The sequence below is a fragment of the Equus quagga genome, unplaced genomic scaffold (genome assembly GCF_021613505.1).
Source record: "Equus quagga isolate Etosha38 unplaced genomic scaffold, UCLA_HA_Equagga_1.0 252_RagTag, whole genome shotgun sequence".
Lineage (NCBI taxonomy): Eukaryota > Metazoa > Chordata > Mammalia > Perissodactyla > Equidae > Equus > Equus quagga.
In genome coordinates, this window is record NW_025799860.1 from 321,451 (window position 1) to 336,624 (window position 15,174).

General features: G+C 36.8%; 1 protein-coding gene across 1 annotated transcript in view; it reads right to left on the minus strand.

Annotated features, from left to right (window-relative positions):
* Positions 1-15,174, minus strand: part of LOC124233823 (nck-associated protein 5-like) — a gene marked incomplete at its 3' end in the record, with an annotated part of 547,928 nt that overhangs the window by 296,826 nt on the left and 235,928 nt on the right. Inside the window, exon 4 of the mRNA XM_046651057.1 lies at positions 14,290-14,363. Coding sequence (XP_046507013.1) covers positions 14,290-14,363 — 74 coding nt within the window. The remainder of the gene's footprint in view (positions 1-14,289; positions 14,364-15,174) is intronic.

Genomic DNA, 15,174 nt, shown 5'->3' on the forward strand with positions numbered 1-15,174 from the left:
ATAAAACTCGCTGTTATTCCTCTCCTAAAATATTAATTACAATTAAAAAGTGGTTATTTGACTAGTATTTTATTTTGGTTATCTTCAAGTGTCACCTCCATACTCTACATTTTCCTAGATGGTCACAAATTCAAAAGATCATAGAGCTGAAAAAGGAATTTCAGCCCAAATTTCTGCTTTACAGATGAAGGGTCAAGTGACTAAATGACTTATCCATGGTTACAGAGTGATAGACTCAAGATTAGGACTCCTATCATAATACTGAATGTATATGTTTCTTTAAAAGAACCAAGAAAAATTCTGTGAGTATTCTGTGTCAGAAGCAAAGTGACTTACATCTTTAAGATTATAAATATGAATAGAGTAAACATGGAATTATTCATTAAACCCTAAAATGTCTAATTGAGGAATCAGCACTTGAACAGCCTGTGTGTGTTTAGCTCAAATGAAAGGAAGCCCTACTCCACAAAGTAGGGCTTACATTTTTGGAACTTATTACCCAACAAGAGATAGAAGTTAGAAATACAAATAGATTTTAAATGGCTTATACCAATTAATGACAGGCCTGTCACAGTTAATAAGAAAAAATATTATGTTTGAGTCATGTTATGAATGTTTGAAGTTAACATCAAAGAGGTGTTGCTTTGCCAACTCTGGCAAAGACAGAGATGGTACAGAGCCATAATGCTCCATGGCAATACTTGCTTCCATTTTTGAAGGCCTCCAAAAGCTGTGTGGATGCCACAAGAAACTCCTAGGCTGCTGGGTTTGTGAATAGAAGACGAACATTCAAGGAACCCACCTTTCATTGTATATTAACCAAGATAACTATATAGAAAGTTTCTTGTTCCCAAACAGAAGCATAAGGGATATTTCCACATTCTAACTCTACATGAAGAATCATCTCTTGGAAATCCCATGAGAAAGTTTTCGTAAGGATTTATCCACACGTTCTTCTTTGGTTTGTTCAAATGAGAAGCAGGAAACCTTCCAGACATCCTGAACCCTTGACATTTTTGTGGTTTTCCCATCAACACATGCAAACATCCATGCAGCAATTTAAAAATCTCTTTTCACTGCATGATAGTGTGGCCTTATATTATCCTTGTATCTAGAGCATTCACATTTCCAACCCGCTATAGAATATGAGTTTAATTGCATGCTCCTTGAGAAAAATAAGATCTCATCGGCTCAGAAGTGTCAGAAGCCCACTATCATACATACCTATCTGGTTTCCAGAATGATCTTCCCAAGCCTTCCTCACCAACCCCCTCAGAATGTTTCCTGCTGGCAAGGGCATCAGCTTTTACCTTTTACCCAATCTCAGCTCATGCCTTCTCTGTGACAATGCAGGACATTCACATCTGACAACAGTCCCAGCTAATTAATTTACTCCAATGTTTAGCAGCATTTGACAGGAAAAATAATCTACACTGTATTGATTGCAAAATCTTCACCAATGTGACAAAGATGAATGCAAACTTCATGCAATCATTTTTCAGCTGTTATCCAAAGTTCAAAGTGATTTTCAAATGTTAACTTTAAAATTATGAGGAGAAAGATAACGGTTCTATTTTAAAACTGCCTGGAAATGGGACTTCTATAGCAATCGTTTAGCATCAAAGTAGAAAAGTAAACTCGCCTGCTAAGGTAGTAAATGGGCTTAAAATGAAACTCTCAGAGATATTGGGGTAGGGGGAAGCACAAAGAAGGGGCAGTGGAATTGGAGTTCCGAAATAAATGATCTGAAACTCTTAGCATAATGTATCTTCAAAAAAGTGATATCTTCTTTTGTAAAATTCACATACGACTGTCATAATATGGTTGAAATTGGAAAAATCTAATGGAATGATGACAAACATCTACAATGCTTAACTTTAATCTGTCTGTGTTCAGAATATCCAGTAATTCCATTCACTTTGGCTGTACTATAAATAAATATTTTCTCATGAGCTTTGTTTCTTCTTTCTAGTATTAATCCATCCTAATATTTCTGAACCTTGGAATTGTAAATTTTAAATTAATAATTGTTCATTTCAGCGATAATCTGAAGCTCATTCTCTTCTTCCTTCTGAAGGCCAGAGTGATTGTCCAATAAAAGTTCTAGCAAGGTCAGGAATGACCTAATTTACTTGTAATTATTAATGCTGCTCTGACCTCTTAGCCATAAATAAAGACTTGGCAATGGAAAAACAGAAGATGTGAAACAGGATAAGGCAATTAAAAAAAAAGTCAGGGAATATAGGACCAGTGGAGAAAAAGAGAAGGGATTTTCTAAATTTAAAACACTCCTTGCTTTTTCTTGAAGTAATGATTTATATTCTTTGAGTCCACAAGAAAGTAACTGGATATGCATGATGTAATGCTGGAATTTTAGGTATTTTGCCTAAAGGTTATTAACAATTAGTACCACAGGGGGAAAAATCATAAAGTTAGAATAACAACCCTCTCTCAAAGGATGACTGACATTGGAGTTGTAATCTGGTCATAATAAAATATACCCTGTTTGTATTAGAGCCCCACATGTTAAGAGGAAAATTGACAAACTAGAATAAGTCCAGTAGGTGGCCATGATTAAGTGGGGTTTGAAAACTACATTATATGAGGAGCAGTGCAAGAACCTACACTGCTTCCTTTGGAAAAGTGAAGACCAAAGCCAAACACGTAAAACTGTCTTCAAATCGTTAATAGCAATGTTACACAGAAGAGGGAATAGTCATTACAAGTAAAGCTACTGATGGCAGCATTAGGACCAGAGAGAAAAGCCAGATGAGTTGTCCAACGTGAAGGGGTGTCTGGCCTCTTCATATCCACTATAGCAGAATCCATTCTACACAACATCCAAAGATGGTCACCTCGGTTTGCTTTGACACTTACTGGTGTCAAAGCTCTTACAGGTACAGAGCCCTTGATATAGTCTAATCAGCAAGAGTACCATTAGAGCTTTTAATTCACCTGCTCAAGAAAGTCAATCAGTATGTGTTAGCTGCACAAATGTTAGGTTCAACCGTATGCCAGCCACCATTTGATATGTAACAGAAATGGAAGGCCAGTTGCTGACAATACTGTCAAAATTAACATACGTGGAATATTTTGGAGTTTTTACAAGTTGTCAACCATTATGTATACATGTGTGGCATAGTCTCAAATGCAGGGGGATAAAAAAAAAAAATGGATCCTGGTGGGGCTGAGGAATACCAGTAAGGAATTGTAAATCAGGAGGGGCTAGTCTGTACGTTGAAGGATAGGTAGTACCTGTCTGGAATGGAGACATGGATAACTCGCGAGTGTGTGTATAGGAATAATCAGTAAGCAAAGAGGTCAGTGTTGGTAGGGGGACATGTGTGGCTAGAAACAGAAATATTTAGATTTGTACTGTGACATGTCTAAAAGGACTTCCTTTCTTCCATTCTAAACATATTGACTTGGCTAAAAAATTTCCAGGACTCAGATTTCCACAACTATCTAATTTGGCAAACTAATGCTTGGTAAGATACTACGAGGGGCTAAGAGAGCAATGCTAGAACACTCCTCAGGCGGCAAGTGCAGATTTCAGGGGTGATTTTCTGGACACCAAATTTTCTTTATTTCAAGCATGGGAATTCCAGGAAGTCCAGTGGGAGAGGTATTTTTGGATAAATGCGACTTTTAGTACATTTTAAATTATATCATTTTGGTAACAAACGGTCCCAGATGCTGAAGTCCTAAATTGTGTATCTCATCCAAAGCATTTCCCCTTTAGAGTGGCCTTCTGTAACTGACCCTATTCACATTTTTATTTCCAAAGCAGAGATACAGGAAAATCAATTAGGTAAGAAAAATGAATCAATCCAGGTAAATACACATTCTGATTTTCAGTTAGCCAGTGAGTCTGTACTGTCCAGGGAATACTGAAGAGACATCATAAGACAATGCAATTTCCTTTAATAGGGACCATAACCACAGAGCTGCCTTTTTTTTTTTTTTTAATATTGTGCCATTGACTTTTTTTTGCACCATGCTGTGCTCATAGCTTCTGTGGAAACTTAAACATTATTCAATAGAACAATTTCCTGGAAAACCTTTTGAAAGTGGTGGCAGACTCTGACCCTGCTCTGGTGCCCTGGGTCTGCCAGCATGCTGTTTTATTACCCCTGGAAGGTTCAGTGCCAAGACAGAGCGCAAGAGTTAGAGCTTAAGGAAAAATAGGTTCATAAAAATAATTTTCTGCCTTCTTTCAAGAAGGGAAACTGTTACTTTCAACTCTCAGTAATTCTATATATCTATCACTTTTCTTCTATCTTCATCACCCAACCCTTCAGCTGGTCTACAAGGTAATTGGTAAGAATTGTAGATTGTTAACTCTAAAGAAACGACTGTTGAAATTACTTATTTCAACCCTTTCTCATTACCAAAGAGAAGCCAAGGCCCCGAATGCCTAAATGACTTTCCCAGGACCACACAGTAAGTGGCAGAATCAAGACCTGGCCTCCCCAATGCAGGGAATGAATGAGCGATGATATTTTTTAAACTTAGCAACAATACAGCACAGTTACCCAACAATCAGAACAGAGACTCTGATTATACTGGTGTGCCACCAAACACCAGCCCCAACTGGACTAGACTGGATATCAGAATATTTTAGGAGAGAAAGAAAAAGAGCCCCTTATTTGTAATTAAGTTATTTAAAGCACTTAGCTAATAAAATAATAATTTACTTTTAGTTGTTGGTTGTTCTCTTTTTTCACCTTTTTCCTTTATTTTCCCCCATTGTCTTCCATCCCACTAATCCTTTGAAAACCACCCTCCGTTTGGAAGTCTATGTCATTGGTATTAATGCTGAACTCCCCTCTGACTTCAAGTGCATGTCCATCTTAACAAAATTCTCAAGACCTTCTCTATAAGCACTGCCTCTCTAGCCTTTCAGATCAAACCCTGATTTTGTTTTTAAAAGTAACTGGATCTATGTCTCTACAGTTTTTCTCTAACTCACTTTATCCAGGGTGAAAACAAACCCACATACACACAATATTTTAGGCCTTGATTTTTATCGTGGGTTTTTTTTTAACCTATCATAGTCTCTTAATTCCTTTCTTTCAAAATTATAAGATATTCTTTCATTGCTTCTATTGATAAGGTAGTTTGCAGCTCAAGATAAAATTGGTAGTTAAATGAATAAAATCGGGGGTGTAAATACACATTTGATTATTATTAGTGGTTAGAACCTTTCCTATGATTTGCAGTGACCTACATGCAGACATGATATACCTTAAAACTTCTTGCTTTATGACTGAATTTTGAAAGAAGCATGAAATAAAAGTCGAGTGAAGTATTCTTCCTAGATTTACATATAACAACACATTCACTTCTTCATTAAATGTCTCCATCTTGAACTTTCTAAGATTAACTCTCTTGAAATTGTGTATCCTATTTAGCAATGACACGCCACTGAGACAAATGACTTTTTGCTATACTTGCTTGACTTTTCTCTTGCCTAGACTTAAAAAGGTGAGCTCATCCCTAATGAACACATGATCCCTTAGTAATTTCTCTTCTTGAATCATCATCACTCCTTTCAATTGGCTTAAGAAAAGGGTTTTGAGCATCTATACTGTGCTGAGTCACTTAGGTACAAAGATGACTAAAACACACTTCCAGTTGTCTCTATGCTTTCAAGGTAGGTGAAATTTTATGTTTTAGGTTCTATGTCCTATGCTAAGCACTATGAGAGATATGAGGGATGAAAAGACTTGGTTCTACAAGTCAAAGACCTTAGGGGTACAAGACCTGCCCTCATGAGATAACCAGAAAATGAGTGTGTGAGTGAAAGCCACGTGGTTGGAACTGGAATGGATTGAAGGTAAGGATAGAGCCACTGTTACGTGTTTGGAGTAGTTACGTGTTTGCAGAAGTGTTGTCCTCATTAATTGGGGAGAGAAGGGGAGGGGCAAGAACCAGAGCATCCCTAGGGTCTGAGAGAGAGAGATTTCCTACTAGTAAAATCTGGTTAACATGCTAGTATAGAGTTGAGAGCTGCAGTGGCTTTAACTTTCCCTCTCAGGCAAACTTTTACTGACTTTTTACTGATTTTTACAGACTTTTTTTCTCGTGAAAATCTAGGATTCTCTCCATAGAGAGTATATATACAATACTTAATCAGTGAGTGTTCAGTAGAGAGCAAACACTGAGCAGCAAGTTAGCCAGGTTCCCATAAGCAACCTCACGAGGACTTCTGAGCCATGAAACCAGCCACGGGTTGCCAACCTCAACCAACCCTGCAACAGATGTTTGCACGCTTAGAAGTTTTCTCTGCCCTGAGATACCTAGAGTGTGTCTCTACCCAGTGTGTATCTGCTTTACAATTTCATCAACCTATCCCCGATTCTTTGATTTCAGGGCACCTTTCCATCCTCAGCTTGTTGCTGGATTATTTATGAGGTCTAACCTGTAATACAAAGTGCACAATGTGCCATAGTCAAAGGTTCTGTGAGGAAAGAAAGATTGTAGTTTGTGTTTCCTCTTTTCAGAGAAGCTTGGACACCTCTCCCTGGAATTGGAGGGCGGAGGTGGGTGCTAGAACTCCCTCCCATGCCTCTTAATAAACAAGGCTCAAAAAGAATGAGGGACAGTAAGCAAAACATTTACTCCTTTTAACTCCAGGGTTACCCGTATAGAGATGTAGAGTTATATCCTAAGAAAGAAAGAAAAAAAAAAACAAAGTATGCTCATGCATTAACAATTTAGTGATTTTTTCTATTAAAATTAAATAGAAGACCATAGTAAATTACCCATTTCATTCTTCCATCCAGGAAAAAGAAAAGGGACTTGTCATCCCCTACTGTGGGTGCACTTCAGCCTCAGCACATGCATTTATGTCAAGTGGGTCATTTGTATTGTTGCCTGCTGGAGTTTTCCTTCTTTCAACTTAGCAGGGAATATTTGTGTTCTTTATTACCCCAAATAAATCTACAAAACGCCTTTTGCTCGAGGCTCTTTATTTTAATTTCAGATAAATAAATCACATTAGGTTCCTGGCTGTCATATTAAGATAAGCATGGATCTAAAAATAACAAATGTGTTTTAAGCCAAACGTCTTCAGATTAAATAGTGGTAAATTTCACTGAGAGACCCCCAAATCCTCTTGACGTTGAAATATTTTTTGGTACTTTGAGAGTGTTTCTTGAAGAACATAAACCTGTATAACTAGAAGTAGAATTATTTTCAAATCATCTATGGACCTACTTGTACAATATTATTCAACTCAATCTTCCCACAGCCGCAATAAATCCATCTTTAACGTGGGGATATTTCCCCAGTTATATTAGAGGGCAATGTTATATCTTTGTAGGTTAATCTAATGCCGCTATCTATACTGTGCTTTATTAACTCTAAAGAGCTCTAGACCTGAATTTCTCATCATCTTATGTACAGTTATACTCAAAAGTCTTAAACGCAGTTCAGATTCAATCTATTCAATAACCAATTCTTCATCTGCCCTCAGCCTACCAGATCTGCTCCAACTCAGGACTCAGATCAAAACACCACCTCCTTGGGGAAACCTTGGGACTTTTAAAGGACAGTCTCCTGAAATATGTGTTACAGATTCCTCCACCCAGCCTCAGTGGAATAGTCTTGATAAATGTATTTGAACTGTTCTTTCAAACAAGATTTGTTGTAAAGAGGATGGGATAAAATCCATAAGGTTTTAAATAGTCTGTTTTATCCATTTATTAGGTTAGGATCTAATATATATTCTCTGCTGGATTAGCACGGCTCTTTAAAGGATGGACAGATTTGATAAGAAACAGGAAATCATGTATATAAAGTTGGTATAGAGTTTCACTGTAGCATTTTTGGTGTCTCCTTGCCCCGGAAGACCTGGGTTCAAACACTAGGCAACCCCCTAAGCAGGTAAACATGTAGACCATATACAGGTCCCCTAAATAAACTATAGTGCAGACCAATCCTAAGGTAAAAGGTCAAATATGAACCTAGGTAATCTTCTGCTTCAGTCAATCCAGATATCCTTCTGGACTTAGTTCTATTAGCCTCTTCTGTCACTAGACAAAAGCCATCTTAAAGACAGGAATGTTACTCCATCAGAGGCTTTAGAGTGAAGACAAGAAGTCTAAAAGTCCCCTTGCTCCTGTGCAGCAGCACCATCAGTCTGTAATAACTATCCTTTGAGATCCAGCTCAGCCTGCAGCCCTCCCCACTACTACCCAGGGATGACATAACTGTTGAAGCATGTGGCAATACCCAATTTCCAGAGCCCTGATTTATTCTCTCTTGTGCTGGGCAGAGGGCATGACTTAGAGGCAAGACTCTTATCTTGGCAGGGGTCTGAGACTGTCTGCATCTCTGAAACAACCCCTGGTGGGTAATTGAGAAGTGACATTGATGGGTTTCCAGGGTGGCCCTTGTGCTTACACTTGCCCCAGAATACAGCCATGATTTAGAAATCCGGCCCAAGGGTTGCGAGGAGAGAAAGATAATGTAAAGCTGGCTAGCCCAGGTCTCCTTTGACCTCAGAAGAGTGAGACAGGGATGCAGAGCTGGGAAACCATGTGCTGTTATTGAGTTGGCATAGCATGAGGTTTTGTTTTCAGAGCTTTTATTGCTATTACGGAGCACTGAGCTCTCTCTTTGTTTGCTACACATTTATCCCCCAGAGATAGCCTCTTTCTCTCTTGAAGGGATTTAAAAAACAAATCACAGTTCTTATTTTATTTGGTGTCCACCATTAAGAATTCATGCAGAGCAATTTTACTTGTTGCCAATTAAGATCTCCCAGTGGAAGTCTATGATTACAGCAAAGGCAACCTGTTTAATACTTGGCATCTCCTTAGTCTGCATAAATTAACCCCATGAGGATAGAGACGTGCTAATTCTTAAGATGCCTGGATAATTTGATTCTAAGATCCAAGATACATAGAAAGTAAATCTCCAAGAGCCTCTGGACTTGACTTTTCTCAGGGTCTATGTGCTTTTGCTTCTTAACTATTTTACAACTACATGACAATTTCTAGATAACACATTAGCAAAAAATTTTCTTTTCCCAGGGATAGAATGATAGCATGTAGCCTCTCAGTAAGCTATTTCAATATCACTCACATTTTACAGAAATTGAGATTAGAGCTGAAATAAACTTTAGGCTCTGGTGCCAATTATCTCTGCCCAAAAATGTATAAATATATCGAAATTATGGGGAACATGAATGAGTATTTGGAATGTAGATCATTTTATGTTAGTGTTCACTCTACTTAGATAAGCAACATTTTTGAATCATGATAAGAATAAAAACAAAGTTTTTGCCCAATTTTTCCCTACGTCTTTCCTTAGAATAAGAATCACATATAAGGCAGGAAGCAAAAGTAGGAGTCTATTTTAAAGAATTTTGGATACACTAAAATCATTTTACTATTTATATCTTTATATATTTATATATGTAAATACATATTTATATTTATCATATTCACTATACTATCCCTATTGGAAAGGATGGACCTTAGGGACTCTTATTCTGATGAGAGATCTATACATGCTTTCAATTAAGTGTTTCATTCCCCTTGGGGACGTAGGAAACCATGATTTCTCTCCCTAGGGAAGCAGGAGTTAAGTGCTTTACTAGGGCAAGCATGGCTTGTAATCAATAGTTCTTTAGATTCTTGGAATTTGGTATCGAGGCTCAGGCTGTCCCCCAGGAAAATGGTGATGAGTTTGGGATTGGCTTTTCTACAAACCTACTTTCCTCTTCACCAACAACCTGGACTCCTCACACTGCTGGCTGGTCTTATACCAAGTCACCCATCTGGTACCAGTTAAGTAAGGGGAGAAAGGAGAAGGGAGGGGTAGAAGCCATGTTTTTGTATATTTGGTTATCAACCTGGATAGATCATTTCCCTAAATATGTTCCTTGGAAGTTTAGTCAGAACAGATGCTGCAAGAATGATAGGGTTTGGGGGTTTTTTTAAGTCAAAATTATGTTTGATATCCTATATTTGATATGTATAAGCACGTTAGTAATATAAATGTCTCTGAGAAGTTCTGTAATTAAAACAATTTTAAAATTTGCTTTTACCTAGTATATTTCAAAGTTGACCTTGAAATACCTTTATTTTTCTTAAAACATCTGTAAGAGTGACCCAGGGTATTTGTGTTTCTTGGAATATGCTTAGGAAAATTCCTGTGTAGATGATTTAGATCACCAGTTCCTAATGGGGAGGAAAGATGGTTCTAATCCTTAGGGAACATTTGGAAAATGTCTGGAGACATTTTTGGTTGTCACAACACAGGGTATGGTACTAGCATGTCACTATGAGAAGCTAGGGATGGTGCTAAACAACTTAGAATGCACAAGACAACCCCACTCCCACCCCCCATCATAAAGAATGGTCTGGCCCCAAATGTCTATAGTACCTTGAGACTGAGAAACCCTAGCTTAGGGATAGCTTGTTCAAATGGGATTTTGATCTGGCATCTTTAAGACTGGCAGTTGGCACTCTGCATTCACCAGATCTTGTCATTTAATTTTGGCCATGCAAACCAACTTGTTCTTTCTTTACTTACAGGCTATTGATAACAATGTCTCCAATTTGAGCTATGAAAATCTCAAATGAACACTCTGACATTATCTTGTTGAGTTACTGGCAAGCTGTTAGGTATTTCTGTTATGTTAGTTATTTCTAACCATATATTCTTGGAAGCTTTCTATGATGTGTGTATTAAATACTATATCATGATTGAGCTGTATAAGTATTTGAGAAAAATAAAATTATATATCTGTACATATTATATAAATGTAATATTACTTTAGACATTGTATGTTTCATATAACCTCAGTGCTCAGTAATCTTTAATAGTAGCCAGATTGACACCTTCTTTTTACAGATAAGGAAACTCTGTCTCAGAGATGCTACCCTACAACCAGTTTGGGCCGGCCAGGCCAAGAGTCCAAGTCTCCAAAACCTCCAGTCCAGTCCTCTTCCCATTTCTATGATGGAAATTAAGCCGCTTCCATTTTTCATACATAATTTAACATATGTGACATGAAAGGGTAATTAACACCATAAATATTCATGAATTCAATTTGTATTTTCCAACTGTTTGTGTTTGTTCTAAACTCTTAATTTGAGGCTGTGAATGGATCAAGAGTTCTATCAAATGTTAGGAGAAAGACATTCTCAGCAGCTGTTTTCTTACAATCTTTCTTGTCAGTCACAGATATTTTTAGCCAAATCAGAAATAGTAACAGATGATATAAAAATCATTAAATGCAAAAGAGCCTTTTTCTCCTAATCTTAACTTTTCACATTGAAACAAATAAACGTACAGAAATTTATAATCACATTTCAACATCAACTAGCAAACAAGTTGTCACTGGGTATGCTGTGTCATCAAGCAGAGAGATGCAGGGCAAATTAAACCCACCCAGGCTTGTACTCAAGTCTTAGACTAGGTTCTAGATTCTGACTCCACCCTCTTCTTCAGATGAATTCACAGAAGTTTTCTTCTGTTGGTGTCAAAAAAGACAGTTGAGCTAAATGACTGCTCATTGCTAGACAGCTAAATTTGAACTCCACAAATTCCTTTGCAATTTGAAAACCCAGAGACAGATTATAGGTCTATTTCGGTAAAATAACTAAATAGGACCCCAAAATAACCAGTTATCTTGAGAGTATGATTACAGCAATATATTTGTGTCACAGCAGATGGTTAAGCTATAAGAAACGACTAAAATCTATTAAAGACAAATAGCCCCCTCCATGAAAATAAGACTTTTAATTCTTGTGTCCAATCTTCTACATTTGTCCAATCTTTTGTCATTAAGCAAGTGGCAATAACAGTATGACATGTGTCTGCCATGCTCTTGATCAATCCTCAAAGACCATGGCCGTAAATTAATGCTAACTACAATTATTGTTGGAAGATCTAAATATTCACAATGCCTTTTCTTATAAGTTGGCTCAAGTATAAATGGAAGGCCATCAGTTAATACCAGCAGCAATGACAAGCAGCCTATTCCATGAAAATTGTAGCAGCTACAAATCAAAGGTATAAAATCAGAAAAAGTTTATATTGAGTTATGGGAACATTTGTTTAACTTCAGACAATCAACTTGAGCTTGTGTACATGACACGTTATTCCCATGATCCTCTGCACATCATAGATTCTACCCTAACTCAAGAAAGCATTTTAAAAATTTAATCATAACCAGAAAGAAATTTCCCACACTGCTCACTGTCACTCATATATCCTTCATCAAAAATAATTTCATTCCAGTTGCAGTTACAATGTCGTAATAACCATTAGAAAGCCTATCACTTTGTCAGTCAAGATTTGTTTGCAAAATATAATCAAGTATAATTTCATGATTTAATAAATAGTATATAAATCTGCTATTATTGGTTTTCATTTTCTTTTCAATACAACCCATTTCCATTTTCTCACTGGTAGTTATTCTGACTATTCAAATGTCATCATTGCTCTTTATTGTTATTCAAATGGAGGTTTTTTTATTAGATTCTTTGACACTATATATAAGGTTTTGCTTATTCACCAGTAATAATTCTATTTCTGAAGGAAAGTGAAAGTGATTACACACAAAATTCTGAGCTCCTACTTTGTTAGGTTAACTCCGTACCTGAAATGAGATTTTAATTTAATCATATTGAAGAAAACCAAAAGGTTTTTATTAGCCAGCTTAAGAAAGCAGGAAAATTTTCTTTTTCACACAGGCTTTTTGGTTCAAAGACCCATGAAACCATTACTCCTCTCCAGCGATGTGTATAAGACAAGCTTACTGACCAAATTAAACTCTAATTTCTTTCATCAGAGGGTATTCATCATTTTGGTGCTATTTTCTCTTGAAATTTAGGGAAAACAAAATATTCTATACAAACAGTTGAAAGAAAATGTTATAATTCAGTTAAACATAAATAGTCTTTTTAGAGATCTATGGAAAAGGTAATTTAAAAGACACATGACCATAAATACATTGTTGTTGGTTTTGTTAATACAATGTACTGGTTCACAAAAGAAAACTAGAACACCACCAGGTTATAGATTTCAAAAACAAATCAAATATTGCATCATTACATAAAATTAACTAGCGTGTCTGTTAGTAGCAAGCAGACAAAAATTATACATTTTTGTTATATCCTACCAGCAGTTTTTCTATGTACAGAAATAGAATATTGTCTATTACTATAAACCACAGATATGTTCTCCTGTAAGAAAACTAGTGTAAGAGCAGAACAAATGAAAATATCAGGCACTTTACCCCAAAACTAGAATTCCTCAGGGAAGACAAAGCTCAAGATTATTAGGATTTGTTAAAAGGATACATGAAGGAGGGCAGCATAGCCTGGTACAGAGACCAATGGTGATGGATTTGGATGAGGTTGGGCAAGAAAGCTACAGGGTAAGCAAATATTTACCTGCCATCTCTGTGTACAGAGAGAGCACTCTCCTCCATGCTTCGAGGAGATAAGAAATAAAGGACTTCAGAGGCTTACTGATCCTTGGGAGACAAAGCTAATTATATTAAACAATTCTGGTGTAATGTGAGGCATCATGTAATTAAGCACTAGCATATTTATTCCAGATAACAAGAGCTATAGGAATTTAGAAAAAGGAATTCAGATTCCATAGCAGCACCTATAAAGAGCTTGACCACGTGGGCCCTAGATAGTATCACACCCCTCTTTACCAGTCTCAATTCCCAAGAGGCTCCAGGGAATGAATAACTCGGGAACAAGACTTCTACCATACTAATAACCTATTTTTCCAATTTTCCTGCACAGATGTTCTCACATATCTTTCCTTACCTAGAATCGGAACCCACCATATAGTACAAAACACTAAATGTGCGAGACCTATACAACAGCATTCTTAAAATATTCTCTAATAGGAAGAGAAGCAGAAATTTAAGCAGAAGTGTTCAACCTTTTAATTATAGAAAAACTTAAGTAATCTTTGAGCAGGCCAGGGTCAGGAAATATGGATTCTAGTTTCTAAAATATAAGTTTGCTGTGTGGCCTTGGACAAATTAATTCCTTGACCTTGACAAGTGTCATGATTTCCATCATCCAGCCAGCTCTGAGCAGGTCCTTGACTCAAGGACTTTTGGCACTGTTGCTTTACTTTAATTAAAGGAATGGAATTCTCTAGGCAGCCTCTGGTGATTTTTGCCCCCAAAGGTGCTTTTGACACCTAGTGGAAGAAGAGACCGTTTGCCAACTCCCTGCTTCCGTGATCATGGTCAAAGCTATAAAGGCTGCTATAAGTTAAAGGCATAAATTAACTCACCTCCAGAGACTTCTGTGTTGCTCCTCGAGTTGAGTTAGCAGGTGCTCTATGTATTTATTGGAGTCCATGTATTCCTGCACATACAAAGACAAGTAAAACCCCATTACTATAGTCACCAGAACTCTAAGACTATCTCTACAAGGAAGATTTTGACAAGATAATCCTTTGGTCCCTCCCAGTTCCAGGAGACAATGCTTCTATGACTTACATGCATAACTATGTAACTAATAACTATTTGGGGATGAATAATATTTTCCCCATATCCTGTGATCATTCTATAAACAAAGAATGGAAGAGAACTGTCACACTACAGAGCCAGCATAAATGTCCTCTTATCCACAGGGAAAAAACCTCAATTTCATAGTCATCTACACTGTGATCTGTCTTCTACTTTATAAAAGTGAGCCAATTTGCTGCTGACCTTAGAAGAATAAGAATAAAGTATACAATACAGGACTTGATTATACCATGCTTATGAGAATCACTTCCTAGCAAAAACACTATTTTTGAACAATATGGAATGCTTTACATATTCACTGGTCATATTGTTTACTCTGGTGAAGCACATGTCCATCTTCCTTCATCTCTTTATACAAAAACCATAATATAATTTGTTTGTGTGTTTTTCTCTCTTAGGAAAAGAATCTGGCTTCTAAGAAGTCTTGAAGGCAAGGTATATTGTGGTTTTTAGAAGTGTGCTTGTAAATTTTTGTAAATCAAACCATATTTTCAAGAAACATTTCTGGAAAATGAAGAATTCTTTTGTTACATAAGAATTATTTCTAGAAGTCCATAGGTTATTAAATATGATTTACTTTTTATTTTTTTATTTTTGTTTTATTTTTTGTAAAGATTGGTACCTGAGCTAACAACTGTGGACAATCT